The sequence below is a fragment of the Azolla caroliniana genome, unplaced genomic scaffold (assembly GCF_043228905.1).
Source record: "Azolla caroliniana isolate FFs.n. ecotype wild unplaced genomic scaffold, voAzoCaro1.0.p SCAF_14, whole genome shotgun sequence".
Taxonomy (NCBI): Eukaryota; Viridiplantae; Streptophyta; class Polypodiopsida; order Salviniales; family Salviniaceae; genus Azolla; species Azolla caroliniana.
In genome coordinates this window covers 8,807,435-8,831,826 of record NW_028230449.1, presented here as the reverse complement: position 1 = coordinate 8,831,826, position 24,392 = coordinate 8,807,435, and the positions used below count along the sequence as shown (strand labels likewise).

Below are 24,392 nucleotides of genomic sequence, written 5' to 3'. Positions count from 1 at the left end.
AGTTAGTCACGAGCATACATATACATATTATGCATATACATACATACATAAACGTAGTGACGGGTCGTGATGCGGCAGGAGCAGGAGGAGGAGCAGGCCGACGAAGGAGGAGGAGACGCAGAAGGAGGAGGTGGAATTGCTTTCTAATATCAAGAAGAAAGATATTAGGGTTTCGAGGACTGTCGCAGACACGAGATCTCTGCAAGAGTCACCCGCATCCGGGTCGGCCTTTTTGGGAGAGAGAAAGAAGATCATCGCCTGTAGAGTGAGACAAGGGTAGACGAAGAAACCCCCCTCGGAGATCTTTCTCTACAGGACACATACCATGGCCCTGCAGGAGCAGCTTGAGAGATTCAACAAGCAGCAACAACGCGCTCAGGCCACCCTTGTGAAGACAGCCGTGCGCGCTGCCCCATCCAAGCAACCTCCTCCTCCCCCTCCCAAAAGACCTTCTCCATCTCCATATTCTGAACAACAAGTCCCTCTTGCACAGCGGTTCTCCTTCAACAGTGACAAAGAGAAACTGCAGCAGATCGCCATAATCAGGAAATCTCCTGTTGGTGCACAGATTAAACGTGTCATTGACCTCTTGCTAGAGGTAAGATATCCATGTCTCTTGCCTTTTGTTGGAGCGAGGTGACCTTTTCATCACTACACGTCATCCTAAAGGCGCTGCCTCAAGCTTTACTAATTTTAATGGGACAATGTCACTGATATTCACTTCATTCATTAAATCCTTAACATAGGACCATTTAAGGCAGTAAAATTTTGAATATAGATTGCTTTCCAAGGACATGCATGTAGCAAATATCCTGGGATGGATTGCCTAATGACCAGACAAAGGATATGTGTTGGATTTGAAGTTCATATCGTAGTGTCTTGACTTTTAGTTTATTTGGAACATTGGAAACTTGAGCGAACACTATATTTGCTTGTTAGCTGGTCTGACACTGAGATAGTCTGAATATGATATAGAGCTGGGTGTGATTTATCGCCAGGATTTGAGGATAAAAGAGCATAGAACACAAAGTGGCTCTGAGGAAATCCAATTTCATACAGCTATATGTATATGTTATATGAAAATTTACTTGCGCCTTCTGATTCTGTAGAAACTGAAACATGATGTTTCTTGGAAATACTATCACCCATTTTTGTTGAAAGGGCTATAAAATGAAGGGCACCCTAGTTGTTTTTTCAAAAGCTATATTTAACATGCCATCCTATGAAGAAGAGAATGCATACATCTTTCCCAGCGTAAGAAATTAAAAATCATCAATTCCCAAATTTGTAGGAAGGGCTATAAAATGAATTGCCATTCTCACATAAAGGGTTATTAAATGAAATGGTTTTGGAAGTCAATTTGTGATAATTTGTTAATGTTGAACTCAAGGCCTTCAGTATTTAAAAGCTGTTGCGTATTAGCACTTTGGCTTCATACATGGGTCCAAACTGAGAGTGAATGACTGTTCTTGCCTGTTGGTCCTCAAGTAATCATAAATGTGAAAGCTTAACCGAGGAAAGGGCTGGATTGTTGCAATGCCATGATTAAACCTTTATTGAGAATTGAAGGAGTATTTAATAGAGTTTGCCAATGTGTGTGAGATTTGCGAGAGAAAGGTGCAGTATAAAATGAACATTAGAGTCACGTGGAGGATACATCCAAATGATATAAGAGGGTCCACTGTAACTCTGTTAATTTTCTCATAAAACAATATTATCGTTATTCTATTAGTAGAGTCGAAATGATAGATGCATACGCATAGGTATACAGATATGCATAGGGATATGTAGGTGGATATTGATATGGATCTGGTGGATATGTATATGTATGTGGATACGTGTATGGATATGTATATAAGGATATGGATATGGATATGTATACGTGTATGTGTATAATGTATATGTGTATGTGTATGTGTACATAATGTATATGTCACACTACCTGTATTGTATTATTATATTCATATGGAAATATTATAGAATATCTTTGGTAGTATTATGCAACTTTTAACAGTCTTTCTAAATTTCAATTTCAACTGTCATTTCCTTCAAGAAACGATACTTCGTAAATAGGCTATTTTTGGAATTTGAATGCATCATGAAAGTTTTAGAATCTGTAGAATTTTTTGTTTTCAATGGGAATCAGGAATCTCAATATCATTTTCCTTAAAAAAGTCGCTATAGGATGCAGACAATACCTCACAACCACCAGTGTCTGTATGAGCTGGACTAGATGTAGGTTGTCTTGGACTTCCCTCAGGTAGGAACTGCAAAATTAGACCAAATGATACTAAGGTACAGTGGATGCAACATAAGTTATATACATGACAGAGCGTCTTAAGTATGATTACAACAGAGGGATGATACAATGGAGATGTTAGTACCTGTGCTCCTACCCCAAGATACAGATATAACAGATGGCTTAAACTAATTCAATAACCTTAGTTTGCTCTACGCAGGTTACTCTTTGTTTTTATACATAGGTTTAGTAACCTTAATGGCTAGAAAAGCCAATGCATTAACTTCTCAATCATCTGCTCTTCTGACTATGGTCAAGAGTTCTTTTGGCTTACAGCAACAAATCAAATTAATGAATTCCATGTTCTTTGATCTCTGATAAATTACAATTCATGCATGCTTCTAGTTGTGAGCAAGTCAAATGTTGGCTGGTAAAGGTCAATTGCATTTTTTTTTCAGACAAATCTGAAAAACAAAGAAGTTCTTATGTATCACAGTTTCTTTGCTTGCTTTTAGTTGTAGAGCTTGAAGACAGTATAATTTGTTAACTTCATACTTTCCTGTTGCACAATATGAAAAGTGGAAAAACTCTGATTTATATTGAGATTTCGGCCTGCGTTTATTTATATGTAAGTTAGATGTTCATTAAGTACTGAGGTAGTTGCTTTCCAATCTGTAAAGAAACTCAATATGTTTTATGCACGTTTTAGATATAGGCAAGGTGGTAGTTGCTCAATGCAGTTGTTCAGTGATATATGATGCAAAGGTATTATTTCAGAAAATTTATCAAGAATGTGGGGTGATCATGTTTTTCCTTCTTTTATTTAGACAAGGCAAGCTTTGACCCCCGAGGAGATTGAAGATACGTGTTTTGTGGACGTGAAAAGAAACAAAGACGTTTTTGACAGCCTGAAGAACAATGTTAAGGTGTCCTTTGATGGGCAGCGGTTCTCCTACAAGGTCCAGACTCTAGATCATTGTCATCTACTCATTTGACTTTTTGTTTTTCTCCAGTTTGGTCTTTTGAAACTATCATTATGACTTGCAGTCGAAGCATGATTTGAAGTCCAAGCAAGATTTGCTGTTTTTGATTCGGAAGGTTCCAGAAGGTGTTCCTACAGGAGATCTTAAAGATGCCTATCCAGGCATACTTAAGGATTTGCAGGTACATAATTTTTTTTTGCACATTTGAAGTTTTGGGTTAAAGAAATTTTTGTCTCATGCAATTCTTTGTGATGTTTTGCAGGATCTTAAAGCAAGTGGCCAAGTTTGGTTGTTAATGAACAGTGATTCACAAGAAGACATTGCTTACCCCAATGACCCAAAAGTTCAGATTAAGGTGGATGACGATGTGAAAGACCTTTTTAGAGGTATTGAGAAACCAAGGGAATTTGTTGATGTAGAGAGAGAACTCCAGAAAGCTGGCATGAAACCTGCAACAAATACAGTGAAGCGGAAGGCAGCTGCAGCAGTGCAAGGTGTACAGCCAAAGAAGCCGAAGGCCAAGAAGCAACGGAACTTCACCAAACGAACTAAGCTTACGAATGCTCATATGCCTGAACTCTTCCAGAATCTTCCAATCTCCAAATAAGAAGGCAAAAACAGCAAGTGGACTTTCTTAATCAAATCCCAGTGTCTAAAAGTGTAATCATTATTTCTGCACAAGCTTGATTTGTTGAGGCAAATCCCATGCTACTTTGAAGCTGTATCTTATATATCTTGGAAATGCATTTTTACATGCCCAGATGGTGGGAACGATTTCAATGCCAATGTGTATTCATGATCTATTGGTTGTTTTTACATTGTTGGCATGATATGATGTAAATTGTCTTACTTGCTATGTAACATAGTTGAGCATGAGACTTAGGCGCAGTCATGCTATGATTATTATCACTATCAGGTCTGCTTTCAAATTGGAAGAACTTTGATTTTCTGTTTAATGTGTATTTGAATTGTTTGTTCGGAGATGTTAAAGCATGTATTCTCCTAGTCAAGAGGTTGCTTTTGTAGGTTCCTAGTAATGGGTCTACATTCTTGACCTTTTGGATCTTGGTCTAATGTACTAGTTGGTGATGGGGTTGAATGTGGAACCTCCAAGCTCCAGCTAGCTTTACACAATGTTTAATACTTTAAGCTTTTCCATGAACTTGGCGACCTACATGCAACGTTGCAATATGCCCATTCCCTCTGCCTCTTTCAAAGGTATAAAAATTGACAGACTCCGTTCCTATAAAAGCTTTTAATTTTCAACCCTAAAATTTACACACAAGGCATATGACAGCATCAATAGTGCAAGTTTAACCTTGATCGTTGATGTCTTTATATAATGCGCTAGTATTACTTGGGATTGGGAAGTACGTATGTTAATGTCTCCTGGTTGGAGTGTGAATACTGTCATGTGAACTGCCCCATAACGTCTTCTAGCATATTAAACCGAGAATGTAATTAAGATCTTATGTTAATATGAAAGAAACCATCGGCTATAAGTTTGGGAGATTTTCTTCATAGCAAAGATTAAGATTTATTGCACCGGGGGCACGAAATATCCCAGAAATCTGAATCAAGATAATAAGCCAAGCTTGATTTAAACTTTGCATCAGTATAGGTCCATGCTTCTGAATGAAGTAACGAAGAAATATGTTCCCACAGGAAATAATTTTTTTATGCTCTGTATGTAAATATATATCCTGAAAGTTAGGGATGAGATTCATCAGAAACCGCCATCACTGAAGAGCAATGTTAGTAGATACATAACAATAACAAAGGTTGTGTCTGCAATTCTTCATCTGATTGTTTTATATGGGTATATGGGGGTGGCGCATGAATTATCAACGAGAAATTATAAGATTAAAATTCCCTAACGTTGCAACATTCTAAACACCAAATCTATGTGAACCATATCGCAAATTAAATGCAAGACTATGTCAGAAATTCTTCATCTCATTGTTTTATATGGCTATATGGAGGGGAGGGGGCATGAAGTATCAAAGAAAAAGGTTTAAGATCCAAATTCCCTAACATTGCGATTTTAAAACCCAAATCTATCTGAACCATATCATGCATTAATGCATCTTATAGTCGAGTTCAAGTGGTAAGGATCCAAGGGAATTTTGATCAATGACAATATCGATCAGACAAAATAAGTTCACTTTTGTCCAACTAAAGTGCAATTGAAAATGCATGTAAACGACCACAAATTTTGTGAATAAAATTCATGAATTTTTTTTCTAAACTGTTTTATACCTGTTTACTTTATTATATACAATTCCTAATACATCTATTATGTTACTCGGAGCCTATATTATAGTGATCCACAAACTTATTAACTTCATCTAAATTTAATCAATCACTAATTACATTTCCCTCCACCTTTACCATCCACCATTCCATTTGGTCATTGATTTTCTTGATAATCGCTACATAATTCCCTAATTAACTACTCAAGCCCACCATGAATCTCACTAATCACTTGATTTCAGTAATCATTCCAATTCCATCCCAGTCAACACATTTAGTAGCTATCCTCTTTGCTAATGACTCCAATATTCAATTGCTAATCAATTAACATTCGGACATTGCCCAATTAATCCAGCAATTCACAAAATGCATACATTTACATGCATTAATCAGTGGACATCACCAATCATCATCAGAATATGAAGATAATTAATCCAACATCTCAACACCAATCATAATTATCAAATCATTCTCAAATAAGAACAAGTTCTTGAAAGCAAATGGTTCCTCGTATGATCAATTGTCAGCATTTTCAAACATGCATAACTGTACGATTATACCATACAATGTGTATTAAACCCTTGTTAATAAAAACATTTCCATAGTATTCAAATATACACAACCAAAAGTAAAAGGCTAAGTTTTGAGCTAAACTCAAGTTCTAATATATACTATTGCTTATTAAAATCTATTTCATGTACACAACGGAAATTTATTTCTATGGAGTTCAACTTATCTCCAACATATCAAGCTGTCAACAAGATCTTTCCTATATGTCGACTAGATTCCAAGAGCCTATGAGCATCTGCTGCTTCAGCTAATGGAAAAGATTTGTAAATGACAGGCTTCACTTTTCCACTTTCTATGGCAGGCCAGACATGAGTGCGAATCTCTTGAACTATCTGGCCCTTGTTCTCCACACTTCTGCTACGCAAACCTGCCGCTGCATGTCAAAGGGAAACCTTTAGATAGAATACACCTTGTTAGTCTTTTCAAATACAATAAGATATACAGAGAAATATATGTACATATGACCAGACTTTACATAGTAATACAAATAGAGAAATATACATATATACACGCATACCACATGTATGTGTAATGAGATTTCCACACTAACATATAAGCCTGAAGGAAAAAAGATGAAATGTTTCCTCTTCCTCTCAACCATGATACAGGAAATCATGGTTGTCTACTTGCTTCATAGAAGTGTTTAGCATATAAGAAATATAAATACTGGGTGTACATTATCTTATACACACTGATACAGTGAGCCAAACTAAGAACACCTTGAATGGTAAGCCGTTTTACAAGGATTGGCCCAAGATTCAGCTCTGCTTTTGCACCGCCCTGAAACCCAATGATGAAGAGTCTTCCATCAACACTCAAAGCATCCAGGTTCCTTTCAAGATAAGATGCTCCTATGTTATCTAAAATGACATTTACACCTGAGAAGAAAGGTTGGATTAGCAGATTCTGGGAGAATCTTTGTAGCACCATGTAAACTTGTAACAAGTTATACTACCTTTCCCTCCTGTTTCTTCTTTTACACGTTTGACAAAATCATCTTCTTTGTAGTTAATGACAACATCTGCCCCTAAACTCCTGCAATATTGCAGCTTCTCCTCATTCCCTGCCACAGACAGAATAGTCATCAACTAATAACAATCAAATACTACTTTTGAAAACAAAACCCTCACTCTCTTTACCTACTGTACAGAATACTCGTACACCCATATACTTTGCCATTTGGATTGCAAAAGTTCCAATGCCACTGGAACCTCCATGAACCTATGCAAGATGGAATTAATGCAGTGATTAACAAGTGTTCAAGTAGACAACAAGTTTCCTCTAACTCATCTTCATATGATGTCAAACTTTCACTCAATGGGCACTGTATAACACACATGCTCTCACATCATAAACATTGTGAGCTCTAAGAATACATCTGGGGATAGTTTGGGGTTGATGACTGATTATACCTAACACTACTAGTACTTCAAACATACATGTGCGGATAAATTGACAGTCTGGTGTTGATCATTGATCATTCTAAAAGTTTCAATGGTTCTTTGCTGATGGGCTATTGTGGTTGTAGTGTTTTCATTCTACTACTTGCTTCAGTCCTAGCACCATTAGTCTTAATATTTGTGAAAGGCCAAAGCTATTTTTGAAGAGGCAATGGTATCTCCCTCTTATTTCATAAGAAACAGCACAATGGAAAGCATAGTTTTCTTCTGTTCTTCTATTAAAATCCAAATATGAATATGCAATAGTCCCACTCATACATTGTTTATTAGTAACATCTCTGAGGAGGTTCGGTCAGGCAGACCAGCCTCATATGACCATCTATGCATCTTTTGTTGTGATGCATTTGTGCATGTTAGACATGAGGTCAGAAATAAACTTGATAAAAAATCTGGTAAAGGCATCTTCCATGGTATAGTGGGTTATAGAATATGTCTACCTCAGCTTTAAAAGTTTAAAAGGTTATACACAGCCAGGATGTTGTCTTCACTGAGATTAAGCTACTTGAATCTTGTAGTACCTCTAAGAAACATAACAAAAAGGCATATCGGTGATGATAGTGAGCCAAATAGCAATTGGTGAAGATAAACTCTCTCAGGTAGAGCCACAAATGGCTGACAATCATGATCAGCCTGTGGTAATGTTACCAGAGATGATGAGCAGATGTTCATGCACCTGGATATCATGAGCAGCCAATGCATAATGCTGGAAATAGGGCAGTGCATGGTGAGTAGCACCCTAAACAATCCATGATGATCTTGGGCGTTTTTGAATCGTAACCAATTGATGGTATTTCTAACCTTTTGTGGAGTATAAAAGCTGGATTCATGTGGGAGAGACATAGAAAAGTATATTAGCATTTTTTAAAGAGAGGCATAATTAATCGACTGACAAAGAGTATGAGCCCTAAGAATAAATATTATGACTGCAGATGTTAACTCGTCAAAGTGGAGTAAGAAAAGAAAAATATGATCTTAACAGAGAGCCCAGACAGTTTTAGGAGACCAAAAGGTCATGCATTTAACTCTTACATTCCACATTGAATTAGTAAAGCATTGACATACCACTAGGGTACAGCCCTAATACAATAACAGGAGAGAGTAACTGCTGAGGAATTTAAAACTGTTTACCAAGAAGCTTTCACCGCCCGACAGGTGACTAGTCATGAAGACAGTAGACCAGACAGTGCATGCAACTTCAGGAAATCCAGCAGCATCCAATAAAGAAACTCCTTTTGGGATGGGTAGGAGATGTACAGCTGGCAGAGATACTTTTTCTGCATACCCACCACCTCCAAGTAAAGCACACACCTGCAATGCAAAACACAGACCAAGGATATCAAGCAATAACCTCTGCAAATTTTCACCGCAGCACGTGATGATTTTAACTTCTAAAGTTCAGTACAGGAGATCAGAACCACAGTAATTTAATGATTTCCAGAAATTTCTCGCAACATTTGAATTCTACTAAAACTCATCACAAAGCTTTAAATAGGAAGTTGGTCCACCCCATACTTGAAAGATGGCAATCCAAGAACTAGTTGACCCTGCTCAAAACTTCTCTATATTTACCATTCCGCTGCTGTCCAGAGGTTTACTGTAAGTCTATATAAAGCTGTTCTTTGAAAGAAAATCAGCCACACCGTTCTTTATGGATATCAGATGGTCAATCATCCTATTTTTTTATCATGTTGGCTGTAAGTCAATTGAGACGTGATTGGTCTTCGATTTTCATTGACATTTCATGCCCAAAGTGGAAAAGAATAGAAAGATGCTGTTGAGAATCAAGCTCAACCTAGACTAGTGTGCGAACACACCTTTGAGAATGTATGAACATTCAAAGGTCAAAATTAGCCACTACTTTCTACACATTAACTATGTGTCATAGAATCATATTCTATGCAACATAACTAATGAGTTCCACATGCCCCATGACCCATGAGCTTCGAGAGTGTGTGTTTAATGAAGAGAGAGGGTGACCTTATATAAAGCACCCTCCTCCTACCTCATAGAGTGTCGGTTGTTGCTCTTTGTAATGCTACATTTTTTGTACTAAATATTCTCCTTGTTAATATACATCTTCTTCTTGAGTACTTCATTGCTCGTCTATCTTGTGTTTTTCTCCTCTCCTCTTTCCACACACATCCCTTCCGCTGCACAGAATCATATCAGATTCTTTACAGATGCAAACTGATATGTGAGAAAACTGTTATGAATAATAGTAGGGTGCCAAAGAGGCTAGCTGCAGCAGCAGCAAAATAATAATAAACTAAACAAGAACTATATGTCTTTGTGAAGGTCAAAACCTTTAAACAAAAGAAAAGAAAAGGGTGAAGTTTGTTATAAATACATTTACGAAAGGAAAGGGATAAAATATGCCTAGGGACATTATGAGTTAAAGTGGTAGAACAATGGAAAGAAAGAAAGATGTAACATCTCTTTAACAGGCCAAATGTCCTACAACACCAAAACAGAGATTATACATCTTAAAATATTGTCTTGCTTTTGAGAACGAACCAAAATAAATGTAAAAAAGTAAAAATAATGAACATGACGAAAGCATCCGGTTAGCAATAAACATAAGATTCTCAAGTCAGATAAATTTGGGTTCAATTGCTTAAATCTAAGGATGAAGCCTTTGCTGCGTTTAAGCATTTTCATGCATTTGTGACCGCCCAAACAGGTAGAAAACTGAAATGTTTGCGTACAGATAATGGTGGTGAGTATACAAGTGCTGAATTCAAGAACTTTTGTGAAATTTTGGGTATTAAGAGAGAGCTTACTGTTCCATACAGCCCCTCTTCTAATGATCTGGCTGAACAATATAATAGGACACTTTGTGAGAGGGTGAGATGCATGCTGTCCACCACTAATCTCCCTCATGGATTTTGGGGAGAGGCACTCAAAACTGTAGTACATGTATGCAATAGATCCCCTCACATGTCTTTAAAAGTTGCCAACCCTGAAGAGGTTTGGTCTGGCAAACTTGTTTCATATGATCACTTACGTGTCTTTGGCTGCGAGGCTTTTGTACACATAAGGCCTGAGAGCAGAAACAAACTTGACGCCAAGTCCATTAAAGGCCTCTTCATTGGATATGGTGAAGGCGGCGAAATGGGTTACAGGATTTGGATACCCCAGCTCAAGAAGGTTATATGCAGCCGGGATGTTGTTTTCAATGAGGCAAGGCTGCTTCAAAACAATTGTGCCTCCCAAACAGGTAAAAAACTGAAATGTTTGCGTACAGACAATGGCGGTGAGTACACAAGTGCTTAATTCAAGAAATTTTGGGTATTAAGAAGGAGCTTACTGTTCTATACTGCGATTGCCTAAAGGTCAGATGCGAATCTGACCTTTATGGTGTGGCTGCTTCAAAACAATTATACCTCAAAAGATGACCATAAAAGAGTTAGATTTCAGCATGACCAGCCACCTGTTATGTTGACATATTTTGGCAGTGCTATGTGTGAACACACTTAGGACAGTGATGTGTGTGAACACACTTAGGACCACAGGGCATTTTTTCCCTCTTTAGGAGGCTTTTTCCCCGTCTATAAATACTCTCATAACCGTAAAGTGTAAAAGTTTTTTTAGGGATTCAAAACAAGAACCCAACAATGGTATCAGAGCAACTAAGCGACTTTTGAGCAGCAACGCAATGAGAGAACAACAAGGCGACGGACCCCATACGCAGTTCTTCTGTGCCATCTATGGTGGCATTTTCTGCTGTTGCAAAACAATTTTTGCGTGTTTTCTTTCTCTGCAGTTTCAGTTGTGTTTTTTTTCTGCTTCCAAGTCGATTCAATCCTACTAAAAGCCTCCTTGAGTCTTCTACGACATTCCTACAACCCTCTTCTGTGCGGTTGTTGCACAGTAATCAGATTTGCTTCCTTTTCTCTTCGATGGTTCATCTTCCAAGTCAAAGAGGTACATTATTCCCTTTTATTCATTCAGGAGTCCCTTTTTTGCATCAAAACGTGTTTAGTCAACGGCCATGGCTGAGAGCAATGATGTATTTCGAATGCTTGTTGTTGAGGATAAATTGGATGGAACAAATTACCCTCTCTCGGTTTATATGATGCGCCATGTATTAGTAGCAAAGGGGTTGTGGAATGTCGTTCAGGGGGTTGAAAAACGTCTTGTTGTTGAGAACACAAACGTTGATGGTACTGATTCTGTCAAGGATGTTGATCATCCTACTCATGCTGATGCTGCAGTTTCTGTTGTACCAAATGCAGAGCAACTTCGTTTGGATGGCAGAGATGCTCAAGCACATGCTTTGATAGCTTTGTCTGTGAAACGTGCCATTATTCCCCATATTCGTTCTTGCAAGACAGCAAAGGATGCTTGGGATACTCTTACCACTTTGTACCAAGAAAGAAATGACGCTCGTGTTGCTTATCTCCAAAAACAGTTGGAGAGTGAGCACATGAACGAACGTGATTCTATGGACAGCTTTCTTACGAAAATCAAAGATTTAAAGGAACAATTAATTTCTGCTGATGAAATGATACCAGATAGTTCACTTGTGCAAACCGTTCTAAATGGAAAATGAGTTTTGCTTCAATAGAAAAATGAGAAAGCACATTTGTTCAATAATATACATTGGTATGTCACAACAGGAGGGAGAAAATACAGAGATCGCTCATATTTACATGAGGAGAAAGTTCCTCCTTATAAAGGCCAAGATCTGGCCGTTGGGCTAGCTGTTATAACTTTTAATCATTCTCAACACTCCCCCTCAAGATGGGTGAAAAAATATCCACTAAGCCCATCTTGTCACACAATCTCGTAAGACTTACTACTAGCCCAAGTCCCTTTGTAAGACAATCTACTACTTGATGTTCAATAGAAACATTACTCAATTTTAATATTCCATTATCAAGCTTCTCCTTGATAAAGAATCTATTGATTTTGATGTGCTTGGTCCTGTAATGCTGTACCAGATTGTTGGCAATGTTGATTGCTGACTTATTGTCACCCCATAGCATCATCTGAGTTTTTTGATTCACCTTTAGTTCTACTAGGAGAGTTCTCAGCCATAACATATCCGCAACTCCTACAACAATAGCTCTCTATACTCTGCTTCAGCTGTTGACCTTGCTACTACTGATTGTTTCTTACTCTTCCAAGAGACCAGATTGCCCCCAACAAACATGCAATATCCTGATGTGGATTTCCTATCATCAGCACAACTGGCCCAATCAGAAGCTACGGGCCTACAACCCAACATTCCAGTTTCTGTGAGAAGATCTAATACATAGAACAACTCTTTCTGCTCCACGAGCTACCTCAATTCCAAGAAAGTATAGTAGCAATCCTAGATCCTTCACGTCAAACTCTCTACCCAATTTCACCTTCAGTTGCGCAATTTCTCCTTCATCGTTACCCGTGATAATTATATCATCCACATACACAACAAGTAATGTAGTATGCTCCTTGTGTTGTCGAAAAAACACTGTATGGTCTGCATTCATCTGTTGGTATCCCATACAAACCATAGCCCTTCTTTACCTATGGAACCAGGCTCGAGCAAATTGCTTTAGTGCATAGATCAAATTCCTTAGTCTGCAAACCTTACCTACTGTTTGAATTGTACCAAAACCTGGGGGGATATCCATGTACACTTCCTCCATCAACTCTCCATGAAGAAATGCATCTTTTACATCTAATTGATGTAATTTCCAATCCTTATTCACTGCTAAGGAAATAAGTGTGCTAACAGTTCTCATCTTCGCTACAGGTGCAAAAGTCTCATCGTAATCAACACCACATGTTTGACTATATCCCTTAGCCACCAATCGTCCCTTGTATCGATGTATTTTTCCCTTTGGGGTTTGTTTTATTGTAAACACCCATTTGCACCCAACCACCTTCTTTCCTGGTGGTAGTGACACAATCTCCCATGTTTTGTTCTTCTCAAGAGCTCCAAGTTCTTCTTGCATGGCTGCTTTCCACTTTGGATCTTCTTTAGCAACCTGCCAACACTTGGGTAAAGTGACAAAGTCTAATGATGCAATGAATGGTCTATGTGTAGCTGATGTGTTAGAATAAGAGATAGACTAAGCAATATCATGAGGAAAACCATAACGATCAAGAGGGACTCCTACATTACTGAAGAAGGTCCTCCTAACCTCTATAGGAGAAGGAGACAAAATCATATCACCTATGATTTTTGGGTTTGAGAGTTCTATAGGTATTTCAGAAGTCGAGGCAAGTCGGGACATGGAACTTGATGGCAAAAGTGGCACTGAACTTTAACTCCCCCTCAGCTTGAGTCCCAACACATATAGGTTCCTCGTCTTCTTTTCCTTCTTCTTCCCTATCTCCTACGCTCACTTGTTTCAAAGCTGATGTAGGGATCAGCAAAGGAATTTATCCTACTTTTAGCAACCTCTCACCATTATCTCCTTCCCTTATATTTTCAGTCTCAATTAAGTCATCAAAGGGTGAAGTTACCTCTTGTTTATAATATGGCTCCGACTCTCTAAAATGCACATCCATGCTTACAAATAATCTCTTCTCTACTGGACTCCAACATAGCCTTTTTGTGTAGCAGAGTATCCCACAAATACACATTTCACAGCTCTAGGATCAAGTTTTCCTACAGATGGTCTAGTGTCCTTTACAAAACACACATCCAAACACCTTCAAAGGAAGGATTCCAGAGCTATTCCCTTGCAACAAGTCACATGGAGACTTCCACTCCAATACTCTAAGGGGCATTCTATTGGTCAATGCGGCAGCCATCAAAACTGCCTGTCCCCACAGCTGCTTTAGGACATTCATAGAAATCTTTTCATGCTTCTTCTTACCTCTAGAAGATGTCTATTCTTCCTCTGTTACTCCATTTTGTGCTGGTGTATATGGGCATGTAGTTTGATGTTGTATTCCTTGATCTGAGAGGTATGCCCTAAATGTAATTTTAGCATACTCTGTTCCATTATCAACCTCAACACTTTTACTACTGCACTGTATTGAGTTTGAACTGCTCTATGAAAATCTTTAAAACAAGCAAATACTTCATTCTTTTTCCTCATTAAATATAACCAAGTCATACGAGAGAAGTAGTCAATGAAAGAGACAAAATATCGATATCCATTAATAGAGCTTGTGGAACATGGTCCCCAAACATCGGAGTGTGTTACATCAAATGCATGGGAACTCCTATGACCTGACTAGCATATGAGCTTTTAGTAAGCTTACCAAATTCACATGCATCACAAACAAGTTTTGTTTTATCAGCCTTTTCAAAAAGGTGTGGATACACCCGACTCAAAACACCATAAGAGGTATGTCCCATACATCGGTGATAAAGTATCAACAAGTTCTCATAACTCGTTTTCTCCGACCTATTCCTTTCTCTTGGAATATCACCTTGGGAATATCAAAAGAAACAACACATTTTAGTTGGTGTATGATAGAACTTATGGATAATAGGTTTGCTGGGAAAGAAGGAGCATGCAACACATTAGACAATGTCACAGAGTCGGTACATTTCACTGTACCTATGCCAACTACAGGTTGTGTTGTACCATCAGCAATTTGAATGCTCTCTACCATTGCTAAGTGGCTATACAAGGAGAATTCACTAGCATTACTTGTCACATGCCTAGATGCACCAGAATCAATTATCCATTCTGGTGTAGAGGCAAGAGTATTTGTGTTGCTAGTACTTGTAGCCGAATAAGCATAGTTGGCAACGTTACCTCTTGACATGAATGAAGTATCATCTGCGGCTCTTTGCTTCCTCTTGAGTATTTCTAAGAGGACCAAACCTGCTCTGCAGAAAACCCTAAACTCTGCTCCGATACTAGTTTGAAGGCAGCATGAGGATTAGGGTTTAGGTCAAAAACAGAGAGGGAGAGAGTCTGAGTGAGAGACAAAGGGAGAGAGAGAGATGCACGTTGTCTTGGGTACAAAGAGTGTACCTCTTTTTTTGTTTCTAGGTATTATGTATATACAAGTCAAAAGTGTGCTACAAGTGCGTTCACAGTCGTGCACTAATAAAAGGCTAAGAGGACCAAACCTGCTCTGCAGAAAACCCTAAACTCTGCTCCGATACTAGTTTGAAGGCAGCATGAGGATTAGGGTTTAGGTCAAAAACAGAGAGGGAGAGAGTCTGAGTGAGAGACAAAGGGAGAGAGAGAGAGATGCACGTTGTCTTGGGTACAAAGAGTGTACCTCTTTTTTTGTTTCTAGGTATTATGTATATACAAGTCAAAAGTGTGCTACAAGTGCGTTCACAGTCGTGCACTAATAAAAGGCACAATGGCCCTTTATTCCCAACAAACTAGACCCGAAAACTCAGCCATGTATATGCCTTGGATACGGTGATGATGAGTTCGGCTATAGACTGTGGAGCCTAGCCGAAAAGAAAGTGATCCGGAGTAGGGACATAGTCTTTATGAAAGACCATCGCCGACAGGGAATCGGAGAAGAAGATAGTATCCTCCGGGTCGACCGATAGAGATCGGTTGGAAGATGCAAGGATTCAACTGGTTAGGAGCCGGATGTCAGCCGAAGACCATACTGAACCGGCCGGATTCGGACAAAGGACTAAATCGACTGAAGAAGGATCGGACGACAAAACCGGACAAGACTCCGAATCGGATTTGGATGAAGAACTAACTGAAGAACCGGTGGCCGAAAGTCAAGGACGTAGATACCCTCTAAGAGAGAGAAGAGCCCCCCGGAGATTTCCGGATGCAGAGCATGTGACCGACGAGGGGGAGCTGGAAAGCTTCGAAGAAGAAAGACACCCACAACCGCAAGTGGTTAAAGGTAAAGAGGGATGTTTGACGGATCAACTATTGAGAGATGACGTTCAGCAAACAGGACTGTAGTAGAGATGAGAGTAGAGACACGCAGATCTTTGGTGTACCCAACCGCCTTGATTGGTACACAAGAAAAAAAGGTTATTATATTAGTTAACCTTACAAAGAAAGTGGTGCGTTCACATTATAAAAGGAGGTGTCCTGTCCAGGTGAACAATGTGTTCACATATACAAATAATTACCTAATTTGTGAACTACGGGCCTTTACACCTAACAACCTCCCACTTAAAGGTCTGATGTGAACATTCAAGTAACTCCCACTAACTGTATGCAATGCTCATGTTGAGCTTTGCCAAGACTTTTAGTGAGAATATCTGCAGGATTATCCTGTGTTTTGATCTTGGTCAATGTGACTAGACTATCCTCCAAAACTTGTCTGATAAAGTGATGTCGCACATCAATGTTTTTGGTGCGCGAATGAAACATGGCATTCTTAGCTAGATACACAGCACTCTGGCTATCACATCCTAACACAGGAGTACTAACAGACATGCCAAGATCTTCACCAAGTTTGCTGAGCCATATAGCTTCCTTTGAAGCTTCTATAGCTGAAATATATTCAGCTTCAATAGTACTCAGTGCTACAATCTTTTGCAATTTGGAGCACCAAGACATTGCTCCACCAGCAACTGTAAATATATACCCGCTAGTAGACTTACGTGTATCCAAGTCACCTGCCATGTCTGCATCACAATATCCCTACACATTTAATGCACCCTTCCCATAGCATAAACATTTTCTCTGTGTACCTTTAAGATACCTGAAAACACACTTGACAGCCTCCCAATGTGCTTTCCCGGGATTAGACATATAGCGACTAACAACTCCCATTGCATAAGCAATATCTGGACGAGTAGCTACCATAGCATACATTAGAGAACCACATGCTGATGCATAAGGAATTCCCTTCATAGCATTGATTTCCATCTCATCCTTTGGACAATCAGCCTTGCTGAGTTTAAGATATGACGGCAAAGGAACTCCAATGGACTTTGCTTCTGCCATATTAAATCTGTTAAGCACTTCTTCAATGTACTTTTCTTGTGACAAAAACAACAATTTGTCTTTTCTGTTTCTACTGATTCTCATGCCCAAAATATGCTCTGCATTTCCCAAATCTGTCATAGAGAAGACCAATTTCAGTTGATCTTTTAGAGCATCAAGACTAGTCTTTCTTTTCACAACTAGCAACATATCATCCACATATAGAACAAGTATGATAGGACTGTCATCGATATCCTTTTTCGTGTATAAACAATGATCTGCATAGCTACAATCAAAGCCTTGAGAAAGCATAAAAGTATCAAACTTCTTATACCACTGTCGTGGTGCTTGTTTTAGGCCATACAAGCTACGTTTTAGTTTGCATACCAAATGCTCCTTGTTAGAGACTACAAAACCCTCAGGTTGTTTCATGTAGATCTCTTCATCAATATCACCATGACAAAAAGCGGTCTTTACATCCATTTGGTACAACTCCAAATTAAGCATTGCAGTGAGAGCAAATAGCACACGAAGTGTGGTCATCTTCACAACAGGAGAGAAGACCTCTTGGAAGTCAATACCTTCCTTCTGTGCATAACCCTTGGCAACTAATCTTGCCTTGTATTTTGGTTTCCCTTCAATTTCCTTTACCTTATAAACCCACTTATTTGGAAGAGCTTTCCTTCCTTGAGGTAAAGACACAAGATCACATGTATCATTTGCATATAAAGATTTTATTTCTTCTTGCATTGCAAGCTCCCACTTACTGCTAAGTTCACATGACATTGCCTCCTTATTAAGTAAGAGGTTCACCCTCATCTGACAGCATGACATAATGCAAAGAGGGGTCATATCTATATACCTGCCTCCTTGAACAATTAGACCTACGTACCCAATGATCAATATTTTCTGGGATTGGTTCTAAATCTGGAGGAAAATCATTTTCAGCACTTTCTAGCTGTTGCAAACCATGTCCAGCATGTTGTTCGACATCTATATTTTGTTCTTCAGTACCTTCATCTCGTTGACCAATACCTTCATGAGCATCTCTTTGCTGTCCAACTTCTGGCTCAAAGATAACCGGTCGATCATCATATTCAACCTTTGGTATAGCATCATGAGGTTTATTTTCAGATTTTGTGGATGGCTGTAATTGCTGAAATGTAACGCTCTTAGAGTTCCCAACAAAGGAACAAGCATTTTTCAGCAATTTTTCTTCATTAAAAACAATATCCCGACTGCGTACAATTTTTCTGGACTGAGGTAACCAAATCCTATAGCCCATTTCACCTTCATCACCATAGCCCATAAAAATGCCCATGGTGGACTTAGCACCGAGCTTATTTCTCAGCTCACTTCTAATGTGTACAAACGCATCACAACCGAAAATTCGTAAATGGTCATATGAGGCTGGTTTGCCAGACCAAACCTCCTCAGGGATTCCATTTTTTAAGGACTTGTTGGGAGAATGATTACATATATGAACCACAGTTTTTAATGCTTCTTCCCAAAATTCATGAGGGAGATTAGCTGTGGACAGCATGCATCGTACTCGCTCACACAAGGTCCTCTTATACCTTTCTGCCACCCCATTTGATGAAGGGTTATATGGAGCTGTAAGCTCTCTTTTAATACCATGTAAGTCACAATGAGACTTAAATTCTGCAGATGTAAACTCACCCCCATTATCTGTTCTGAGACATTTCAGTTTTGTCCCTTTTTGAGTAGTCACAAATGCATGAAAAGATTTAAATGCATCAAATGTATCACCTTTTCTTTTCATCAAGTACACCCAAATCTTCCTAGAATAATCATCGATAAAGGAAATAAAATATGCAGCACCGCCCAAGGATTTTACAGGCATGCTACATACATCAGAATGCACCAAATCTAGCACATTTGGTTTACGACAAATACCAGAATAATAAGAATTTCTCACTTGTTTGCCAAATAGACAATCATTACAAAAAACCAGCTTTGATCCTTTAACATCAAATCTTTTTAGCAGAAAGGACTTCAAGTCCTTTTTGGCTCATATGTCCTAATCTCTTATGCCAAAGCTCTAAATGAGAGTCGAATTCAGAAATAGCAAGAAACTTTCCAAGTAAAGCTTTACATTACAAACAGTACAGAGTGCCCTTTTTGCAACCTTTCACAATAACTATAGATCCTTTCTTTAGTTTCCATAATCCACCACCGAATAATGTGGTGTAACCATGCAAATCCATCTGTCCTACAGATAGCAAACTTTTCTTAATGCCAAGTACATACCTAACATCTTTGAGCACAAGCTCTTGACCATTATCCAAAGACAAGTGTATGGTTCCAATACCATCAATATTGCAAGCACTATTGTTACCAAGATAAACTTTTCCATAACTGCCTGCATCAAATGTGGTAAAGCACTCCAAACATGGAGTAACATGAAAAGAAGCCCCGGAGTCTACTATCCATGTCTGTGTCAATCCATCATCGATTGACAATAAAGCATCAATAACATTTGTTTTGGTGATTTGCATGTCTTGAACATGAGCTATAAAGGCATCACCTGTAATACAAAGTACATCACCATCTTCACCAGATAGGTCTTCAATGATAACATTTGAAGCCATATTAGCTTTCTCTGTTGTATTAAACTTATCATCTTTGTTTTTCTTCTCTCCTACATTCTTCTTCCTTTCTAGTTCCATCTTCCAATATCTACAATCAGGTTTCTTATGACCTTTACGGCCACAATGATAGCATGTGATATCTTGTTGTTTTCCTTTCCCTCTACTCTTACTTCTATTTCTTTGTCCTACATTTGGGTTCCTCTTATCATATCTCCCCCTAATATTGTATGCTGAACTACTACCTTCTCCGCTAGATTGTCTTCTAATCTCTTCACTGAGAATAGAGCCCCACACACCATCGAAGGTCAAGGTGGGGCTATTAGATAGTGAAACAACTAATGTTTCCCACAAATCCGGTAAAGTCATAAGTAGGAAGATAGCTTTGAGCTTGTCATCAAAAGCTGGTAATCCTGAATCTTGTAGTTGGGAGAGAGTACCTGTGAATAACGATAGATGCTCTGTTGCACCGTTCGACTCATCAAGCCTCATACTGACAAGTTTTCTCATCAAATGCACCTGATTCACAAGAGTAGTATTCTCGTAAGTTTTCTTAAGTTTCTCCCAAACTTGATGGGCAGTAGTCAAGCCCTTTACATCTACAAGAATTTCATCAGAAACAACCATTTTAATATATGTAATGGCTTTCTTATTCAGAGTGTTCCAAGCATCATTTTCCATGCTCTCTGGTTTCTTTTCTACAAGAGCATCTTCACAATCTCTTAGAAAGAGGATGCCCAGCATACGCTCTTTCCACAATTTGAAACCTTTTCCATCAAATCTCTTGATTTCAAAGAAGTTTTTCACTTCAGCTGAAGTGGAGGCCATTGCTCCCAAGATTTATGACAGATGCCTTCAGAAATTGAGCAAAATACCAACAGGAAAGGGTCTGACAGATTTTTTATTTTTATTTTTATTTTATTTTTTAAATCTGTGTTTTCTGCTGATTCTGAATCTAAAGAAAAACAGCAAAGCAGAGGAAAGAGATTTGGCTCTGATACCAGTTAAAGGCAAAGAGGGATGTTTGACGGATCAGCTATTGAGAGATGACGTTCAGCAAACAAGACTGTAGTAGAGATGAGAGTAGAGACACGCAGATCTTTGGTGTACCCAACCGCCTTGATTGGTACACAAGAAAAAAAGGTTATTATATTAGTTAACCTTACAAAGAAAGTGGTGCGTTCACATTATAAAAGGAGGTGTCATGTCCAGGTGAACAATGTGTTCACATATACGAATAATTACCTAATTTGTGAACTGCGGGCCTTTACACCTAACAGTGGTTAAGTGCCATGCAGGATGAGATGGATTCCTTGCATGAGAACCACACATATGAACCGACGGAGCTGCTGAAAGGAAAGAGAGCGCTCCGGAACAAGTGGGTGTACAAGCTGAAACCAGGAGACGCTGGAAATCCACCGAGGTACAAAGCCCGCATTGTGGTGAAGGGATTCCGGCAAAATAAAGGAGTGGATTTCAATGAGATCTTTGCCCCGGTAGTGAAAATGACATCCATCCGGACTGTGTTGACCATAGCGGCAAGCATGGACCTCGAGGTCGAGCAACTAGATGTCAAGACAGAGTTCCTACACGGTGACCTCGAGGAGGAGATCTAAATGCAGCCAGAGGGATTTGTCAAGAAAGGCAAGGAGAACCTGGTGTGCCGGTTGAAGAAGAGCTTATACAGACTGAAGCAAGCTCCCCGGCTATGGTACGGAAGTTCGACTCCTTCATGACCGAACAAGGATACCACGAGAAGCAGGCCGACCACCGTGAGTTCGTGAAGAAGTTTGACAGAGGAGATTTTCTAATACTCCTGTTGTACATGGACGACATGCTGATCATCGGACGAAATAGCACCAAAATCGGAATTCTGAAGAAGGCCTTGAACCGGTCCTTCTCAATGAAAGATTTGGGTCCGGCGAGACAGATACTGGGGATGCACATTGTCCAGGACCAGACGAAGAAGCTATTGTGGCTGTCACAGGAGAAGTACATGACGAAGGTGCTCCAACAGTTCAGCATGACGTATGCAAAGCCAGTTAGGTTAACACTTCCCGTAAACTGCAAACTGTCCGGAAAACAAAGCCCGAAGACAAAGGCAAAGAAAGCGGATGACGAAGGTACCGTACACCTCAGCAATTGGAAGCCTAATGTACGCCATAGTCTGTACCCAACCGGACATCGGATATGCAGTCGGAGTGGTCAATCGGTTCATGAGCAATCCGGGAAGAGAGCATTGGGCCGCCGTCAAGTGGATCCTTCGGTACCTGAAAGGCACCTTGAACATGTGCCTCCGGTTTGGCTCTAGTAAACCCCTATTGGAAGGCTTTACGCATTCTGTTACGGGCATGACCATATAATATCCCGTGGAGAGAATTTATTGTAGTATTCTATACACGTGGATAAGTGTGAGGGTTAAACGAGAGTGTAACGAAGGGGAGGATTACTTTTAATCCTCAAGATTGAGACAACCCATTAGGCCACGTGTAAGTAATCCTCCCCTTCTTTACCCTCACACTTATCCACGTGTTTAGAATACTACGGTAAATTCTCACCACGGGATATTATATGGTCATGCCTGTAACAGATTTGGACATGTCGGCTGATGTAGATAACAGTCGGTCCCCAGCCGGTCCACATCCCGGACACATCATGACCTATGCAAGGGGAGTAGTATCATGGCAATCAAGACTGCAAAATCGGTGGCATTGTCGACAACGGAAGCGGAATACATGGCGGCTGTAGAAGCCGGCAAGGAAGTAATATGGATGAAGGACTTCATCGGAGAGTTAGGGAACCGGCAGGAGGAATTCTGGCTCTACTACGACAATGAAAGTGTCACCCACCTCGCGAAGAACACGGCCTATCATTCCCAGACCAAGCACATCCAGAGGAGATATCACTAGCTCCAGGAGAAAGTAGAAGACAAAGACTTTGCTCTGATGAAGATCCATATAGAGGAGAATGGGTCGGACATGCTGACCAAGATATTGTCAACCAACAAGTTGGACGCATGTCAAAGACGGATCGAATTGACGAGACATCCCATGCCGGGGTGAAGGGGGAGTTTGTTGGGAAACCGGTCCCTCCGGATGGGATCTGGATGATAACCAAACGAGCCGGATCAAACAAGTCGAAGGAAGGATCCGGAAGGTATCCGGCCGGACTTATTAGTAAATGTGTTCTGATGTGGTTGTTGAGGTCATATGTGTAAATAGCCCCAAAGTTATATAAGTATAAATATAACTAAGGCAATAATAGGAGTAGTGGTTGGCATTTGAAACTCGGTTGTGGCCGAGCGCGATTCTTAACACCATCGTCTATGGAATGCAATCAATGGTAGTGAGAAGAAACCAGCGATAACTTCATCTTCTTTAACCACATCATTTGCTGGCTCATCTAAAGCTGAGATTGAAGCTTGGCTACATAAGGATTCTCGTGCTCATGCTTTCCTCGTGTTTAATATTAAACCGAGCATGGCTTGTCAATTTCAAGATACAGATGAAGAGATGAAGAGACAGCCAATGAACTATGGGCAGCCATCAAAATGAGGTATCATCAAGCTAATCATGCTCAAATGATAGCTATTGAGAGCCAAAGAGCAAATCTCAAGATTTATGACACTCCAATGGATCAAATCACGCAATTTATTACTCTTCAAAAGGAGCTAGTTTCCTTGGGAAGCAAGTCAACTGAAGTTGAGTTTGTGCATCATCTAATGATCAAGTAGAAGACATGGCAACAAGGAAGAAAAGTGCTCAAACTTCCAATGAGACGTTTCTACATGCGAAGAGTAAAGGCAAGTGGAAGCAAAATGGCAACTCCTACAACAAACCCAATCCAAGACCACCAAACAGCCCAGCCTACAAGGAGCTCACCTGTCATTATTGTGGCTATAGCGGTCACATTCAGCCTAACTATCAAAAAAAGAAAAGGGACAATGCCAAGAGATCTTCTTCTACCAAAAGTCAACATACATCAAAATCAAACTCGGTCCACTCAGCCAAAGCAACTGTTTTCCTTCACATTGAGGAACATTCTTCACATTTGGCTGGAACAACTACCTCAACGATTGATGAGTGGTTAGTAGACAATGGTGCCACTGCACACATGACTTATGACAAATCCATTTTGCATGATGTGAAGCCTAGCTCCTCTCAAATCTCCATAGGAGATTCCTCAAGCATTGAGGCTTCATGTGTGGGTAATGTGTTTCTTAACACTTCTTCAAATGACGAACCTGCCGTTCTTCAAGATGTCCTACACATGCCTCGCATCTCTGCCAACCTACTTTCGGTCTACCAAATCATTAAGCAAGGTTATGGATTCTACTTTGATAGCTCAGTTTTGGAAGTCATTGACACCAACAACCTACAAATTGTAGCTAGTCGCACACAAGAGGGGGGTTTATATGGCCTGAAAAGTTCCCATAGCCTCTTGGAAAAATCCAAATCTCA

The 24,392-nt window shown here is 39.6% G+C and overlaps 2 protein-coding genes across 4 annotated transcripts in view; one reads left to right on the top strand and one right to left on the bottom strand.

Annotated features, from left to right (window-relative positions):
* The first annotated feature begins 234 nt into the window (after nt 1-234).
* LOC147855404 (Transcription initiation factor TFIIE, beta subunit) lies at nt 235-4,023 on the top strand. The gene is made up of 4 exons (XM_087330470.1): nt 235-598; nt 3,067-3,198; nt 3,287-3,403; nt 3,485-4,023. The coding sequence occupies exons 1-4, from the start codon at nt 326-328 to the stop codon at nt 3,827-3,829; spliced, it is 867 nt and encodes a 288-aa protein (XP_087186596.1). The 5' UTR covers nt 235-325; the 3' UTR covers nt 3,830-4,023.
* A 1,881-nt stretch (nt 4,024-5,904) lies between these two features.
* Nucleotides 5,905-24,392, bottom strand: part of LOC147855403 (oxidoreductase, zinc-binding dehydrogenase family protein) — a 66,949-nt gene continuing 48,461 nt past the window's right edge. For 2 of the 3 annotated variants that reach the window (XM_087330567.1, XM_087330566.1), the window contains 5 exons: nt 8,634-8,813; nt 7,185-7,266; nt 7,001-7,108; nt 6,765-6,923; nt 5,905-6,418 (listed from right to left, as the gene is read on the bottom strand). In XM_087330567.1, the coding sequence (XP_087186693.1) occupies nt 6,222-6,418; nt 6,765-6,923; nt 7,001-7,108; nt 7,185-7,266; nt 8,634-8,813 (726 nt within the window). In that variant the 3' untranslated portion in view covers nt 5,905-6,221. The remainder of the gene's footprint in view (nt 6,419-6,764; nt 6,924-7,000; nt 7,109-7,184; nt 7,267-8,633; nt 8,814-24,392) is intronic. The other variant, XM_087330568.1, reaches the window with a different exon arrangement.